Source organism: Topomyia yanbarensis, chromosome 1 (genome assembly GCF_030247195.1).
Source record: "Topomyia yanbarensis strain Yona2022 chromosome 1, ASM3024719v1, whole genome shotgun sequence".
NCBI classification, from domain to species: Eukaryota; Metazoa; Arthropoda; class Insecta; order Diptera; family Culicidae; genus Topomyia; species Topomyia yanbarensis.
Window position 1 is genome coordinate 164,047,758 of NC_080670.1, and position 18,442 is coordinate 164,066,199.

At 41.9% G+C, this 18,442-nt stretch overlaps 1 protein-coding gene across 1 annotated transcript; it reads left to right on the forward strand.

Annotated features, from left to right (window-relative positions):
• The first annotated feature begins 1,598 nt into the window (after positions 1 to 1,598).
• LOC131679773 (activin receptor type-2A) lies at positions 1,599 to 18,092 on the forward strand. Its single transcript, XM_058960517.1, has 7 exons — positions 1,599 to 2,351; positions 11,416 to 11,592; positions 11,651 to 11,964; positions 12,023 to 12,208; positions 12,270 to 12,609; positions 16,714 to 17,012; positions 17,074 to 18,092. Exons 1-7 carry the CDS (start codon positions 2,312 to 2,314, stop codon positions 17,257 to 17,259), a joined length of 1,542 nt encoding a protein of 513 aa, XP_058816500.1. The 5' UTR covers positions 1,599 to 2,311; the 3' UTR covers positions 17,260 to 18,092.
• Positions 18,093 to 18,442: the final 350 nt, after the last annotated feature.

Genomic DNA, 18,442 nt, shown 5'->3' on the forward strand with positions numbered 1-18,442 from the left:
ACTTCTGAATTTCGTGGAAACCTTTGCACCGTAAATGTCGCAGCGCCTATCAGTGAGATGCTATGCTGTCAGAAATAAACAATCGAAGTCAATCCCGCCTTTGTTAAATGCGATTTACGCACTCAAATCAAATCATGCATTTTACGATTTACATTCGGCACTATTTGTAAGCCTTTTATGAAACTCCAAAATGACGAACTTGTTTGTATTTATATTAAATTATTACGCTGTTTTGAAATGATCATCTTGATTACCTCTTCCGAATAAAAAAAATCGTAAAAGGCGTCATGGAATTATTTTCTCGCATACAAATTTACTGTATCACAATTAGTGGACGGCGTTCTATGGTGGCGACATCATTCGAAACACGGTGGTTTCAAGCAACTTAGTCAAAACGTCAAGTTGCGGGAGGGTTGATTAAACACGATATGGCAAAAAGTGGCAATAATTGCACTCTTGATTCACCTACTGGGACACTGACTTACCAGACGGCGCCGATGGTTGGGTGGTAAGCGTGACCGCCACTCACCCCAGTTGGTCTGGGTACAATCCCAGTCGAGGTCGTTGAGATTTTTCTGAGGTGAGAAAAATCTGAGGTCACGCCTTCCTTTGGAAGGGAAGTAAAATCGTTGGTCCCCGGTCCATGAGTTGATGGGTCGATATCTAGTCCAGATAGTGGGAGTCGGTCACCTCTCTGGCGTCGGTGTTTGGCCACGTAGCGGAAATAGGCAGGCGGAAAATAACCAGAACTAAAAGAAGAAGTAGACTCTGACTTACCAAATGGTTTGGAAATTTGTATTGAGAAATCGTGAGAACTTAATAATTACATATTACCTTATGATACCAAAATATTCGGAAAATATTGTACAATACATTCAGCATGATTATAACTGCTATATTCATTGAAATTTGTAGATAATTGCGATGTTTGATTATACACACATATAGCTTGAGCAGTGACTTTCCGATTCTTGGATATATTCAAGAAAGTATCTTGATTTTTTGACGAGAATTTATCACTATTATCTTACTCTAATACTACGTTCACACTACGAGTTAAAACGTGTTTTAACGCTATCTTGATGACATTTTTCTTGTTGCTAATTATTAAAACGTGTTTTAACTCTGTAGTGTAAACGTAGTATAAGTCTGACGGCTCATGCTGATTATAAATGAAACAAATTAAAAAAGCTTCTAAACTATGTAGTAGCTGTCCAGGAAGTTCGTGGCGTTGGATTAGAAGTAATTGTGGTGGTTTCGAATTTTCACTTTTGGTCAACTTTTTGGTTCACTCTTCTGTGCAATGTCCTATATTAATTCGAACTTTCAAAATTTACATTTGTGATAAATTTCCTAAAATGTAATTTTTCAAATACTAACTACTAGTTTTATACAGAACACGACTGTTTTCGATAAAAACGTATCTGCGTAAGCCTCAAAATTAAGGAATCACACGGAAACGGATTTATCAGCAAAAACTGCTCGAAAAAGTTACTCTTGTTACTCGGGCAGATTTGTTTACCTGCCGGGGGAGACCTCTACCAGTGCTCTGTTGGGCATCATTCGAGTACCAACCTAACGGCTACAAATACTATTTAGGTAGACAGACAGATCGAAATAATTTTCCAGACATCAAGATGTTGGGTTTCTTTCTGCACCTTTCAAAGTCCAGACGTGTATAGTGTAGTGCTTTTTAAGTTGTTTATCAAAGGCTGAATGGTCTATAATTTTAAGCAAACTCTTTGTTACTAAAGTGCAAACAGGATTAACGTGATTATTTCCATGCAGGAAACGTATAAACTTGTGCATTTGAGCTAGACTGAAGTGGCTTAGCTGAGTTAATTCTAAGCTCGCCATCAGAGAGCACACACAAATACAAATGAAAACAAAAATTTAGCTTCATTTGTCAGTGTTGAGGATTTATTATTCAAAATTGTTACAGACGGGAAAATAAATTCAGTTTTAGTTTGTGCTGCGTTATCCAATAACATTGTGATTGAACTGTGCAGTTTGCTGAGGAATCTGTGTGTAGTAAAAGATCCAGGATTACCTCATAAAAACAACAGTCGTGATATCGTTTCGACTGCCTCTGTAAACATGGACCTCACGATGTAGCATTAAGCCAGCCCACCCCGTTAATAACTAACAGCTGCAAATATTTGCTACCCGGATGGACATTGCCTTGCGATCATACATCAGTAAGCAACCGGAATAGTATGTCCCCTTTCGACAGGAACTGAAGCCGTTCGGAGAAAAAGCAGCTTTGTGTAAGTTCCTAGCTACGAAAGAGATACGCACCAGTGTAGCGAGAATGCGTTCCATTCTATTCATAGCAGCGAGTCTGACAATATGTGAGTATACTTTTCCGTTCCATTGCGTGTTGTATATGTTTACGGATCTAGGGAGGATCGAAATAGAGTTTGGTGAGATTCGTAGGGAAAATATTTCCGATCTATTTCACGCAGTAGGATGTATATTAGACCGGCACAAAAATTGACTTTTTCTCGGAACACCTTTCAATCGAATGGTAATTAGCTCCAGAAGCCTCATCCCAAATACAAACTTGTTGGGATGTTTTTGCTCTATAATATATGCCGATATTATATTTGGAAACAATAAATTCAGTAAAAAATGCCAGCAACATCTTATGTTGCTCAGATGTATAGCTGTAGTTGAAAGGATCAACATTGCAAGACTGCAAATTGATCCGACTTTGTGGTAAAAAGATATTGTAATAAAATTTTAAATGCTGCCTCTCTTTCTCGCACATGCTTAGAATAGGACATTTTCAAAAATTCTGATCTTCGAAGTTAAATATTTTTGTCCAGTAATCTCCAATCATTATGCTACTTTCAACAAAGCGTTATTAAAAAACTGTAGGCAAAACTTATGCGTTATTAAAAAAGCTAAAAATAAAAAAGGTATGCAGAGTAGCTGTGGGAGTTTTTATTGAATTTTGATTTTCGATTTTCCATATATTTCACCATAGAAACTTCTAAACTATTGGGAGCAATCTAGAGCTATAGGAAAAAGCTGTAGAGCTAATTAACACTTGATTTGGCAGTATTCCGAAAAAAGTTCAGAAAAATTGCCTAGCTAATGTATATACTGTTGAGACACGAATAACGGTCCCATTTTCTATGGAATTCATATAGTCGATTTTGTTTAAAAGGAACACAATAGGGGGGCCATTTTTGTTCCAATTTTACGTTAGAATGTTCTAGCTCCTGATTGGTTGATTCTGACTTTTTGCACCGTACGCAATGTTACAGCAGGGATAGCGAAATGATGTTTGGCAGTGTTGCTATATTTATAGGAAAATATTGTTATTACTTTTGACAAATAGAATTATTATCGTTAAAAGAGTAAAAATGATTAAATTGAACAGAAATTGTACGGCAAAGTAGAACAAGTATCTACCGCACATTTGCCGTATACGTGGTTGATTAACTTTAACAAAAATAAGACAGCAATCATATCATAATCTAAAATTTGTCAGAAACTGGCTTCATCAAACCTTACTAAACACCCATTACACGGAAAAACAGAACCCTTCATCAATCTAATGGATTCAAGATACAAAATATTACAGGCATAAAATAAATTGATAAGAATCCATTTTCATTTATAAAAATAGCGACACTGTTCGGAAGATTTCGGCAGGGTGAAAATGTGCGAAAAGAAGAATGTCGAAGGAACAATAAGAAGCCAATTGTCACGTCTTGTCTTAGATTTAACCAAAAGAGATTATAACTACTAGAGGTCGCATGTCGCCGCTAACACTGAAAATTTATCATCTTGCTCTCACATATGCTAGGCCCATTCGTTTGACACCTATTGCCCCGGGTACACACATGTCAAAGTCATGGGATACAACATGCTAGAGTGAGACCCCATGTTTCAGTCCGTGAATACATGGAGACAGTAGCGCTTTGCTCCCTCTAGTAGTTGCAATCTCTTTTATTTAACCTAATGCGTTGAACAGAGATGACAGACGCTGCTTTAACCAATGGCTTAGGGTAGGGGTAAAGACGCTGATTACCTCTAGATCAGCGGTTCTCAACCTTTTGTGTATTGCCCTGGGTTGCTGCGGACCCCCACGGATAAAAATCGATCTTGTGTGCTATCAATTTGTTATTTCAGTTTGTTAGGAAACAAGACTTGAAATTCCAATCTGCGCTCGGAAAATATATTTTTCTTCGCGGACCCCCAGTAATGACTTCGCTGCCCCCTAGTTGAAGAATCTGACAGATTCTGCCAAGAGAAGCTTGTTGAATTTATTTAATAAGTTTCTTGATGGCAACATTGTCCCTCATGGCTGAAGGCAAGTGAAGGTCATCCAAAAACCAGGAAAACTCCGATCACAACTCATATCGACCGATTGAAATGTTGTCCTGTAATCGAAAGCTGTTCGATAGAATGATTTTGTTTCGCCTCGTTAACTGGGTCTAAGCAAATAGCTTACTATCAGTTACACAACACAACGAATGACCTATGCTAGCAAAGAGCAAATGGCATCATTTTTCGTGGATATTAACGGGGCTCTTGATTCAGTTTCTATTAATACTCTTTCTGCACCAGCATGGTCTTTCACCGACTATAATCAACTTTTTGTTAAACTTGTCTGAAAACCACATGCATTTTTCGCATGGTGATTTATTGACATCACGAATCAGCTACATGTGTCTTCCCCGTCAGGGCTCATGTCTTAGCCCCCTTCTCTATAACTTACACGAATGACATTGACGAATGTCTTGTCAAGGGAAACAACCGATTCCGACTCAATCGGTTGATGCGTTCGAGGTGGAATCCATACTGAAGATTCCAAACTGGTACCGGAATGATTTGACTGAGTAGATGTATAATTATGTCTGCCATTTTGAAATGTCTATGTTAGCCGCTGTTAATTCTGTTGAGCTCAGCCATCAAACGAAATGACGACAGTAGCGCACCTGGTGATGATATCTCAACTACGTTCGAAGATGTCTTCGATCTTCACACAACTTTAGCGCTGGAGTTGGATGTCTGTTCTCTGTGCTATCGATGAATGCTTGGTTTAAGGGTTTGGATGCGAGCCGGGACTTTATTTGTACGATGTTAAGGCTCATGTCAAAATATTACACTTTTGTTCCGCATCTCCGTCGTATAGCACTTGCTGAGTAATGGCTATCATGACATCGAGCATGTTGTTTGGCTGTGCGCAGAATACTTTGTTGCCAGGTCCCAACTAATAGATCACCCTATGTGCGGCACGTCCTAGTGAGCCGCGATCACCCCTACATTTTTATTATCTATTTATTTTTGAAAAAAGATGATAGTTATGACATCATGGCAGTATCGGAGAGCCAATTATTCCCCGAAATATTGACTCTCCCATCGCCCCTGCGATAACAGGCTGGAAACCACTACAACCAAGTGTGCATATAAGTTACAATGATCAAAGCCAACGACTATGCCAATTATATAATGTATCCAACTTCCTACCTATTCCCTTACTTGCATAAGATCAGGAATCAGTAACGACTGGCTCAAAAGGGCACGTTCCCCATGTTGCTCGGAGATTTGTACCTTGCCATGATTTGTCTTTTCATCATTTCCCTGATGGGAAGGATTAGAGAAGTGATAAGGTTGGGGATAAGGAAAACAACGACACAGAGAACATAGACAATACGTAAGTTTCTCATACTCCCTAGGGAATAAACACACTTCTCGATGAGCGGATATATAAACACCCTCGAGGGGATATTGAGATAACTGAAAGACAACACATCCGAAGAGATTCGGCTTAAACCGATTTAGGTTTATAATTTTTTTGCCAGAAATTCTTGAGATCGGTCGTCGATACCGCAAAAAATCGGCTGTATTTTCTCTAATCGACTTGGTTCTCAAACTGCCCACGAACCAGGAACTCTAGCCTCATCAAAACACCAGAACTCTTCAAACATTGCATGGGATTCCACGGAATGTAAAGAAGTACCTTATTCTAATAAAGGCTAACGATTCGACTATAAAACGGAAGTTCCCTACCCTCCCACTTATTACCTCCAATTTCTGGTTCAGCAAAGTACAGCTTTGTTCGTTATTCGGAGAACAAATTATTCGTTACCTTAAGCAAACCCAACTGAAACTGGGGTTGCTACATCTAGTACGAAGACGATGTACTTATGCAGCCTTATTCTGCATTACGACGAATGACATTTTCGAACGAATATTGTTCGATCGAAGCAGGCTCCCGTTTGATTCTGCTGTCGTTATTGAGAATGCAAATCACATTCGTTAGAAAAAGCGATCCGTCGTAATGCAGAATAAGGCCGATGATCAGATAACGACGGTTCGGGCTCGTTGGGTACGAGCCAGTTTATTAACATGCGTAATACCGTCAGAGCAGAGAGTTACATCTAATACCTCTTCTCTGCCAGGTCGTGCAAATGTTGGGTGATTTCCTACATTAATTATATGAAAATTTGTGCTGCGTAACTAGTCCATCAATTTTGGGGAGCTGTCCCAAATTATGTGGTGGGTATTTGCATCACTACCGATTATGAGTGGAAATCCATTTCTGCCATAGTGTGATACAGCCCTTTTAAAATCATCAGTAGGTGATGATTCATGATGTGGCAAGTATGCCGAATAATAGACGTGTTTCCTGTTTATGTTATCAACAGTCATATTGACTGTGACTGCACAAATAGCACGAGTTGTGAGATCGGATAGAAGATATGCGTCAATAGTACTATTCACAGGTTTACATGCACGAGGCATTTCACGTGGATTTGTCATGCAATTTTTGTTGAAAGCTACGAAGACAGGGTTAACTAACTTTCCGACATAGACGTTTGCTTCATAGAAATACGGTTCTTGAGCCTATGAAGCTTTTGCTTTCTGCAAAAGGCGAGATAGAATGATAGATGCTGTACTGCCGTTATAAGCATATTTGTCCCATGTTCTATGGGATTTCCTATATACATGGGACAATTATGCTTAGAGCAGCAGTGTACGTCTATGCTGAAGATTATTATGGGCTACTCGAACCATAGTCGATCAGAGCATTGCCCATTTCATCACCGGCAATTATTGTACAGCTACTAGAAGATACCAAACACGTTGGCTAATAATCGCCTGTAACGAACCCTGAAATGGGTATTAGGGACATGATCATCATTTGAATCTAACGATTTGCGATGAAACAAACGTCCACTTTGTCAAAGATTCACTTAACATAACAAGGGTAATACTGAAGACATACATATTAAAAAGACTGATATCTCTTTCCATCACCCATACAAACGAGAAGCGATAGAAGTTACAGCGCCTCTATTGGAAGAAGGTAGGAATCTTAATGTAAAAATGTATATGTGTGTGTGCATCACTATGGAAAGTACCACCTTTACCCGCAAGTGGCGTTGCTGTTGCTGTCTCCGGATTCTGGACAGAGTTGCCAGTCTTCTTGATATGCAGTCTTCGGTAATACCCACAACACTCCGTGCGCCACTGGCTTATTTTAGGGGAAGATCCATAGATGACGTAGCATCTTTTGAGTGATTTTTAACACCCCCCTCTCCCATCGTAGCATTTTGTCACAAAACTCTAAATACCCCCTGGTAATTACGTAGCTTGACGGTAATTCTCTTCCCCTCCTTGTCCCCGTAAAATAAAAAAAAATAAAAAAACGATGTTAGCTATTCCCTTTTAAAAAAGCTACGTAGCATGACCTGACCCCCTACTCCCTGTCGTCACACATCATCACAAAATACAATACTCCCCCCCTCCCTCAAATAATGCTACGTCATTTATGGATGATCCCTAGTCATGGCAGCCATTCAGTCCTCAGCACGGAGAAACACTTCGGTCTCGAGAACTCCTGCTTTTAGTCACCTCTTCCCAGTCAAAAAAAGGCGGATGAACATGGTCAGGCGATTTAAACACTTTGACGTTTGACTCAACTCGCCTGTGCTAATTGCCCCAAGAAACAATTGTAATTTGCGGATTCGATTTATAGACAAGTTCAATACTTAGACAAATTTTGTGGCGGTTGAAATGGACTTGGTTGTTTTTCGCGTTTTTCTAACATGGCGGTTCATGTTTGGTCATCTTCAATTAGCCAACGAATGTGGGAAATTGTGGAATCGTGTGTAAATATAGTAAAACAAGATCCCTGACCTAACGTTTTAACGAACGTCGGATTGTGGTAAGTTTTGGTGTTCAGTACCAATCTCATCATTGGTTCTTCCTTTAGTTCGGTGGTGATTACCTAGTACTTTCATATTAGGCAATTAAGGGCTAAAGGGCGCCTTCAGTGGGCGATTTGGTGGTGATTTACGGGCGTTTAGGGCGGCAAAAATGACGGCGACAAATCGCCCACATGTTGCAATTGAAATCGCCCCCTATTTGTCCTCAATTTGCCGCAAATTGAAGGCTTGAAGTTTTTGACTGTGTTACCACACGAGAACAGGACCCCACTGGATCAATTCTTGGCTGAAATACTTCAACCCGCCGGATACCACAGGGCCTCTAGCCTGGTTTTGTCCGGAGAAAGATAATAGACTGTTATCAACCCCCTAATCAGCCTCGTTAAGCGACTGCATTTGGGCCTAAGTAAACAATTGAATAAAAAAAATGTGGTTTTTTCTTACTATTCCGTTATTTACTCCAATCGTTTAGCCTATTTAATGGGGCACAATATTAGGAATTCTTCTGCGTGGTATTCGGAGTCATGCTTTTGAAATGCGCGATATTACAGGGTCCGGCACTCGAAGTGTAACCAACTTCAGACTGTTCTCGCAACTGCCGCACTGGCGCTGGGATATTGGCTGAATGACAGTTTAGAGTACTGTTTACAAGCGTACAATTTGCATTTTGCCAAAAGTGAACGAAAAGAAGTTATCTGTGATGGACTTCAAAAGAAGGAGTTCCCAACAAACAACGAAGGTTGAACAAGCCTTTATTACGAGGGAATACGCCGAACAATAACTGTTCCAACCATTATCCAGCTAAATTGGTCGGTGTTAAGGCAGACCGGACTAAGTCGCAAAACATAAAAAAAATGAGATAATTATAGCAATGGATACAGAATTTCGTCAGCTACTTTCGACTCTTGCCAGATTTGAAATATGTAACAATAAACAAGAATTACCGCAAAAATTAATTTCCAATCATAATGTAAAGGATGCTGCGATTCAAACTTTAAACTCGTTTTTCTCGAAATCAATATTTTGTCACTTAGTCCGGTCTGACTTAACACCGACCAACTGTTTGTTGAGATTGCTTCGCTTGGCCAAAAGCGGTTATATTTCGAATATCGTGTTCCTGACGATTTTTTTTCAAATTGTGCAGTTCATGATGATTCAAAACGATAGGGTATACTTAACTAACCGTTCATATGAGATTTTGAGTCATCGGTTGGCCGCCAGGAGGAAGCACCCATAACAAATAATGCTTTGGGCCGCTGTAACCGCAGATGGGCGCTCTCCAGTCATTTTCATCGAGCCTGCCGTCAAAGTAAATGCGATATAAACGGGCTTTATGTTCTGGAGGCAGCTTTGAAGTTGAAGACCATGGACGTTTCAACAAGACTCGGCATTGTCTCACAAAGCGCGAGTGAACCAGGAATGGCTGAAAACCAACGACAACGCGATGGTTTTCGAATTCACCAGATGCGAATCCAATGGATTATACTCTCTAGTCCATTTTGGAGAGCAAGGTCTGAAGTAAAAAATACAGCAGTCTCGAGACATTGAAGAAAGCCATTGTTCGTGAGATAGCCAAAATACCGGCTAGTCACATTCGGGCAACTTCTGATTCCTTTTGCGATAGTCTCAAAGCCATAGTAAGGTAAAAGTGATCATATCGAGCAATAGTCAAATGTTACTGAATTTTTCATTATTTTCGCACATTCTGTACTTTGTAGTAAATAAAATAATTTTCCAAACCGAATTTATGGCCTTTTAATTGCCCCATAAAAAATTTGACATTTGCGAAATTGTGCACTCGACCGACGAAATCGGGTGACTTCAAGATCGACCTACTAATTTACCGACTAAATTGAATTACGTCGGGGGAAAATTTTTGTCACCATATTAATCAGTAGATATTATACGTTTAAATCTGGTACCCGACTTAATTGACTGAAAAATCGGTTGGAAAAATTTTGTTGCATCGGAACAAGATTTAATAGTCATATTATTCCACATACGAAATCGGTTCTCGTATTGTTGACAAACGCTTATGTCGGAAATTTTATCTTCTAAATATAATTTTTATTAGTTTTACTTATATCTTCAATAAATTAAAAGTAAAATTGGTAAAAAATTACAGTTCCGCACTTTTAATAGGAAGAAGTGATCGTATACTCGACTATTGCTCGGATTGATTTGGGTAAGTCTAATTAATATTTGTCAAGTTAGTTTTTATTAATTCTTAATAATATTCAGTTGATGACCTATTGATTCAATAAAATCGTTGCCTGTACGTTAAAAAAGCAACCAGGAAGTTCAAGAATACTACAATTCCACTTCACATTTTAAGAGCAACAAGAAGATCCGGAAGATCAACAAGCCATGTTAAGTTTCAAAGGTAAGTTTTTACATATTTTTTTTCATTTACATAAAATAAAACAATATAAACATCAAACATTTTTCTGCGAAAATATGTCTTCTACTTATTTTGAGAAATTCCCAGTGAAGGTAAGGGACACCGGTTCGAATAATTCAAAACTATCGACAGATCTACCTATTTAATCGTTTTCCATCAACAGATTTCGACAAATTTCGTCAACCTATTTCATCTGGTGTTGCGTCGACAGACACTCATGTTAAACTCTCATAAGCGTCGGTGCAACAAACTATAAATTCGTCGATTTCAAAGTCGGGCGATTCAGCCGACCAAAACCGATTTAATCGGTGGGAAAATCGGGAGGATTTTTTATGGGGTGGTAACAATTCGAGTGCCGGACCCTGTATATGAATAAAAATCTATCATGTATAAATATTGTTGTTCGCCATTTCTTCGTCTGCAGCTGTTTGACATCCCTAGTTTATTATTTTGCTCTACATACATAGGATATACTTATTCTACACGGTTTCCCGGTCCCGGTTGAATGCTATAGGAGGTTGAATGTTTCCATTGATTCCGTCTGCTGGCGGCGACGTCGGTAGACGAGAAATTGTTTTTCGTCTTTGCTTTCGATACCGTTTCACTTTACACAACACTCTCGCCTCTACTGGCGGGTAAGTTGTTGTGTCTGGCTGGTCTGCATGCTTGCTAAGCATTTGAACAAGATTGCTTTTTATGTAGGTATGGGAGAGTAAAGTTTCCTTCCTTTTGTAACTGTTTACCAATATCGTTCATCCTTTGGCGGAAAGTGCGCACATGTATTTATAAATTTTCATCGGAGTATATTCTCATAATTATTTCCAGTAACACTGGAGCTGGATGCTTCCCTAAGCCAGAGTAATGCCGAGCCGACCGGGTTGATTTGCGAGACGTACGACTGCAAAGATGGAGACTGTACGGTGGGAACCGAGGTTTGCGAGGAAGGTGATGCGGATAAGCCCGTTGGGTGCTTTGTGGTGTGGAGCACCAATAATGTGACTAGTGAGTATTTCAAAAAGTAAATATTCATACTATAAATGCACTATTTCGTACGTTACAGGTGAAGTAAAAGTAACGATGAAGGGTTGCTTCCTCAACCCGAGCGATTGCAACAACACAGAGTGCGTGGACACCTCTCATGGCACTAAGAACAACTTGAACTACTGCTGCTGTCGAGCTAACATGTGCAACCGGGAGCACAAGTGGGTTCCGGTCGTCACCAAGCCGCCGGATGTGATTCATCACGTTACACCGGAAACGAACATTGTCCTAACCGCTGCAATTATCGTGAACATTATGGTACTGGTTTTTGGTGTCGGTTTCACATTCTTCTGGCGACACAGGAAGCAGTCGATGTTCAATGAAATCCCTACGGTACGATACATCGTCAGAGTTAGATACTTAAGATGTATGATATATTTGTTTTATTTAGATTGAGCCAGAAATCACGAGCTCATCGCCGAATCTAGCTTTGAGACCAATTCAGCTCATCGAAGTTAAGGCACATGGCCGCTTCGGGGTGGTTTGGAAAGCTCAGCTTATGTCGCAGGAGGTAGCAGTGAAGATATTTCAGGCACAGGAAAGGCAATCCTGGATCACTGAACAGGAAATATTCAAAGTAGGTGTCTTACATCAAATTAAACCATTTTGTTGCTAATGCGATATAATTTTCTACCCAGCTACCACGCATGAACCACCCAAATATACTACAATTCATCGGATGCGAAAAACGGACTGAGGCGTCGAGCACAGATTTTTGGTTGATCACTGCTTATTGTCAGCATGGGTCGTTGTGTGATTACCTGAAATCGCATACCGTCACCTGGCAGGAGTTGCGCACCATTGCCGAGAGTATGTCCCGCGGGCTGATGCATCTGCATGAGGAAATTCAGAGTAGCAAATCGGAGGGTCTAAAACCGTCGATTGCACATCGGGATTTCAAGAGCAAGAATGTACTGTTGAAGGATGACTTGACGGCTTGCATTGCGGACTTCGGATTGGCATTGGTATTCACACCGGGTGAGTGGATTTGCAGTGTATAGAACTGTGTAATCCTGTGTCTTGTAGTAAGAAATGTTTACAGGAATACCTATAGTTGTTGTAAGAAGCAGATTGATAGTTTAGTTCAATATCATACCAATTCTAGAGAATCCTCCATTACGTTGGTTTAAACTTGTTTTGAATGTTTTCGGTCTTACGGGCTGAACGCTTTCTTCAAGCTTCACAAGAATCTTGGAAAGAAACATTCAACAACAAGTTTAGCCTCCAGAAGTTGAATAATAATAATTATTCCAGCTGGAAATTCAAAGTGGATTCCCATTCGGGAGAATCTGTTGCATTGCGTTGAGCCCGGAACCAAGATAAAGCAGGAAACCGTTGAAGCCTGCAACGTGGCGAATGTCAAGGCATGAGCAACAATCGGCCTGTTGATTGACGACAACCAGCACGGGTTGTTCCGTGTGACAAGAGCAGCAAAGGCCACGTGGGACGCCCTCAAAAACCACCACCAGAAGTAAACAAGTGTTTCGCGGATGACGAGGACATGATTGTTTAGTACCAGACAGAATTCACCAGCAAATCTCAGCGTCGCGATGATTCTGAGAAGCTTGCCAACTTCTTACGACACACTAATAACTGCACTAGAGAGTCGCTCTGATACCGATCTCACGTTGGAACTTGTCAAGCGAAAACTACTAGACGAAGCGACAAAGCGTTGCGGATCATTCGGCAACAAGTTCATGTTAAAACTAAACACGGCGCTGCGATCACGACAATAAGAAGAAACCGCTGATTTGCCATAACTGTAGAAAGGAGGGTCACTGTCGGCAGGCCGCTCAAATTTCGGAAATAGGCGTCAGGACGAAGGGAAAACCATGACGACAAGAGAAAAGGGAAGATGGCGTTTCGTTCGCTTTCGTCGCTAATACGTGAGCGAACTCTTGCGACACAAAACAGCGGGTTGTTGACTCTTGTGCGACAAGTTACACAGTCGCCGACCGAAGCTTTTTTGAAGTGAACTAAGTTGTGATCTGAAAATTAGCAAAAGTTGAAGGCCATAAAAAGTCTGCGTATTATAAAGTCCCATATAGATGATTGCGAGAAAAAAATAAAAAAGTAACGGAGCAAGTGTGGTGGTCCCGTTCGCTAAACGTGAGCTAGCGAGGTTGTCGACCCAGCAAAACGACCAAATGCAACAGTAAATGCAACCGCAATAGCAGCAGCAGCGAGAGCAGCCCAGGGAGGCCATACCGAGCACAAACGGCAATAAACCAATAGGACGCCAAGGAAAGCTAGGGTTTCACGTGCGCACCTCGAAACCAAGCATTATCCAAGAAGACCGGCAGTCTGGGTTGCCTAAAGCGACGAAGCTGAAGCAAAATATAGAAGAGCTCTACGTATTCATGAAATTCAAGGCCAACATGCACGGACAGATCAGGGATCTAATGATTAGCATCGAACCTGCCGTAGCAGCCGAAAGCTGAAAAGACACTGAAGACCACGGAGATAGCGAAAGCAGAAGCCTATGAGACGCCGAAGGGTGGCCGGTATTCCCGTTCTGTGAAAAGAGCGAAGGAAACATCAGAAGAGGAGGAGGAGCCGAAGAAGCTCAAGAAGGTCGGTGAAAGACAGCAAAACAACCGACAAATGGAGAGTGAATGGTGAACCGTGGAAATCGTAGAATAGAGGAGGGAAACAGAAAGAAAAGGACGAAAAGAAAAATAAGAAGACCTTCGGCCGCGCCAGGAGAGGTATAAGGGATCGCTCTAGTCGCCAAAGCAAAGGACGGCATGACGTACGCTGCGATCCTCAAAAGGGTGAGAGAAGATCCCAAGCTATAGGAGCTTGGAGAGAACGTAAGTAAGAATCAGGCGCACTCAGAAAGGCAAGATGCTATTCGAGCTGAAGAAAGATCTATTGATGAAGAGCTCGACCTTTCGGGAGCTCGTGGCAGAAGCGGTGGGTGCGGAAGCGAACGTGAGAGCTTTAGAAGCAGTTGTCGAGTGTAGGAATCTGGCCGAGATCACAACGGAAGACGAAGTGAGAATCGTGCTAATAGAGCAATGTAACCTGGAGACAGAGCAGATGTCTATCAACTTGAGGAAGGCATACAGTAGCACACAGACAGCAGCGATACGCTCATCGCCAACCGCAGCCAACCAGCATCGACCGATAAGATTAAAGATTATTCGGTGTGCTCGTTACGATTGATCTCTAGAACAACTAAACAAACGGAAAGGTGTTTCAGGTGTCTCGGTTTCGGCCAACTGTAGAGACCCAGACAGATCTGATATGTGCCGAAAATGTGGGGAGAAAGGATCACTTGACCTCCCGACAACGGTAACTGGGTGGTGGATAGTGCAGTGATGGCGGCAATCCAAGTGGTGGGCGGCTTTCCCTTCCAAGAAGTGGTGGATAGACGGTTGTTATAGGAGGTGATATTAACACTTAGGTCGTGGAGTGGGGTAGCAGGCTGACCAACGCAAGAGGGTACAGCTGGTTGGAAGTCCTGTCGAAGCTGGATGTGAGGCTGTGTAACGAAGGTTCCGTTAGCATATTCCGTAAAGACGACCCGGAATCCATCATCGACATAACATTCTGCAGTGCGTCGCTGATGGATAACATGAATTGGGGAGTTAGTGAGCAGTACACACATAGCCTACCACCAGGCGATCCACTACACCATTGGTCGGCGGAATTGCATTTGAACGTGGAGAGTGAGGCCTGGCGAGCGGATGTAGAAAATAAAGGAGTTCGACAAGGACCTTTTTGTGGAAGCACTACGCGCTAACAACCTCGCTCCAATTTCGAATGCCAATGAGCTGTCGGAAACATTAGCGAGTGCGTCTGACGTAATAATGTCGAGGAAAATGAAGCCGAGGAACTGGCGTATTGGTGAAACGAAAGGCTCAGTGTCCTCCGTGTTGCCTGCCTGGAAGCCAGAAGACGCGTTCAGTGAACATGATCTGAGGCAGTCAGAGAAGAGTGTAAGGTGACATTCCGAGCGGCTAGGGCCGCATTTAAACGCGAGATTACGCTTAGTAAGTGCACTTGCTGTGTAGAGAAGTAGACGCTAATCCCTGGTTGAACGCTTACTGTGTCGTGTTGGCCAAAATCGAGGGTCCACGACGCCAGTTGAAATGTGCGCTAACACACTGAAAATTATCGTGGAGGGTCTTTTCCCGAAGCACGACCCAACCGCATGGTCGCCAACACCGTACGTTGATGCAGACAGTGAATATGCTGGTGACAGTCGAGTCTCTAACCACGAGCTCCTTATAGTGGTGAAAGAGCAGCAAGCGAAGAAAGCTCCCGGTTCAGGCGGTATCCCCAACGTGGCCACTGAAGACAACGATTCTGACATTTCCCGATTCAGGACAGTTCTACTTCCTGGACAGATGGAAGATCCAGAAGCTGGCGTTGCTGCCAAAATCAGGGAAGCCACCAGGAAAGGGTCTTCCTCAACAGGCTGACAAACTACGCTGAAAGTGAGAACGGATTATCGCAGAGGCCGCTCGGACTCCGGAAAAGCATCTCGACGGTAACGAGCAACGTGAAAAACGCCTTCAACAGCGCCAGTTGAATGGCTATCGCCGTATCGCTGTACAAATTGCGGGTCCTGAACTATTTTTGCAAGATTCTGAGAAGTTACTTTCAGAACCGAGTACTGGTCTACGAGACGAACATGGGACAGAGGTCAATTAGGGTCACGGCGGGAATACCTCAGGGCCCCATAGTCGGCCCAACGCTCTGGAATGTAATGTACAACGGAGTGTTAACACTGCAACTGCCTAGGGGAGTCGAGATCATCGGCTTTGCTGACGACGTTCTGGTGAGATCGTAGAGGAAGTGGAGATGTTGACGGCAGAGACAATAAGTATCGCGGAAACCTGGATGGCTGATGTCAAGTTACAACTGGCTCACAACAAGACGGAGGTGGTGCTGGTCAGTAACCGAAAAAAATCCAGCTTGTCGTGAACAGCGTCGGCGGACACTTAATCTCATCGATGCGTGCATTGAGTCGACGATCATACATGTTAATTTAGAGATTTCCGTCGTGCCCTCAATCATTCGATACAAAGAATGTTCCTAAATAATATCAACTCGACCTATTTCTTCCTACAGGAAAACCCTGCGGCGACACTCACGGTCAGGTCGGAACCCGCCGCTACATGGCACCGGAAATTCTGGAGGGAGCCATCAACTTTACACGGGATGCATTCCTCCGCATTGACGTGTACGCTTGCGGTTTAGTACTGTGGGAGCTGGTATCACGCTGCACTGCCCACGGCGGAGCGGTCGACGAGTATAAACTGCCGTTCGAGGCGGAATTGGGCTTACACGCGACATTAGAGGAAATGCAGGAAAATGTCGTCACAAAAAAGCTCCGTCCACGGATTCACGACCACTGGAGGAATCATAATGTAAGTTTATCAGTCCCACATTTTTTAAATATTCAATTTGTATCATTTTCTTCTCCTTCAGGGTCTCAATGCACTGTGTGACACTATGGAGGAATGCTGGGACCACGATGCGGAGGCCCGCCTTTCCTCGTCTTGTGTGATGGAGCGCGTATCGCAACACGGTCGCTTCCAGTCGACCACACCTCTGCTCATCGAAACGAACACTACCAACGACCTGCCCCCGAAGGTTGCCTCGGAGAGTGTTTAGGATACTAGGTTGGACCGCCGGTTTCATCGAGGTTATGGAAAGACCTGCTCCACTACAGGATGCAGGAGTCCTTTCGTAGTAGTTTGCTTTTGGATTGTGCGGAATTTGTTAGCCCTGTGACAGCAAAACGTACAGAGAAAGCCTATCTTGCAGCTTTACTATACTCGTGTACACTTAAACTTTTATCGATCCAGTTTTGTTTTTAACACATCCTGCAGCAGACATTCTGGCGTTTATTTATGATCAAACAGGATCGCAGTCTGAACACGTGTACGTGACGAACTGATTGTTCAGGGATACTATTTAGAAGTAGCGATTTTATCAAACAAAACTTTATTTGATGTACGTTTTCAAAAAAAAAAACCAAGAAAGTCGACAAACGTTTGAACGTTTCGGTAGGTGGCCTTTGCGATCGCAAGCGATTGGTAGCTTAATTTTGGACTGATCTGAACAGCCGATATCATGAGAAAAAGTAAAAATAAAAATCAAAAAATTGTTATTAAAAATATGACGTAATAAATGGCAGTCATTTATATTACACCGTTAAATCGGTAATGTTTCATAGCTTTCCTCAGCTATACGCAAATAACGTGCATTCATATGAATAGGAAATTGTATACTTTACAACATTTAGAAGACTCCCCCCGCACCAACTCTTGAGATAGAATCCTAGAGCGAATCATGTTTACTGGAACCAGTGTGTAAATTAAGGCTACACGAACACAAAACGACGGGAATTCGCGTAATAAGATATATTTTTGTAAGTCCTCCAATATTAGCCAATATGCCATGATTAGTTTTTAATAAATATTATTCTGGTAGAGTTAGCATAACTTTGTTTGGAATTAAATTCTTCGAAATGTTTGAAAGAAATGCTGTCCGTAGCAGAGTAAAAATACAATGGGCATAAGATTGATTATAACACACACATGACCATGTCCTTACAACTGTTGTTTGTAGTTAGGTCCCTCTTTTTAATTTCATTTGCATAAAATAAAAGATATTATTAGAGATCTCACGAAAATAAACTTTTTTATTTTTGTGAAAATCTTCACGCGCAAATTTCCTTCTTGGTGTAAAAAACTGGTCTTCATCAAAAATTTCTCCCTTGGGCAGAAATTGAATAGCATAGTCCATCTTGCATTGGCTTGCTAAGCCGAACAAAGTTTCGAAATCACCAAGT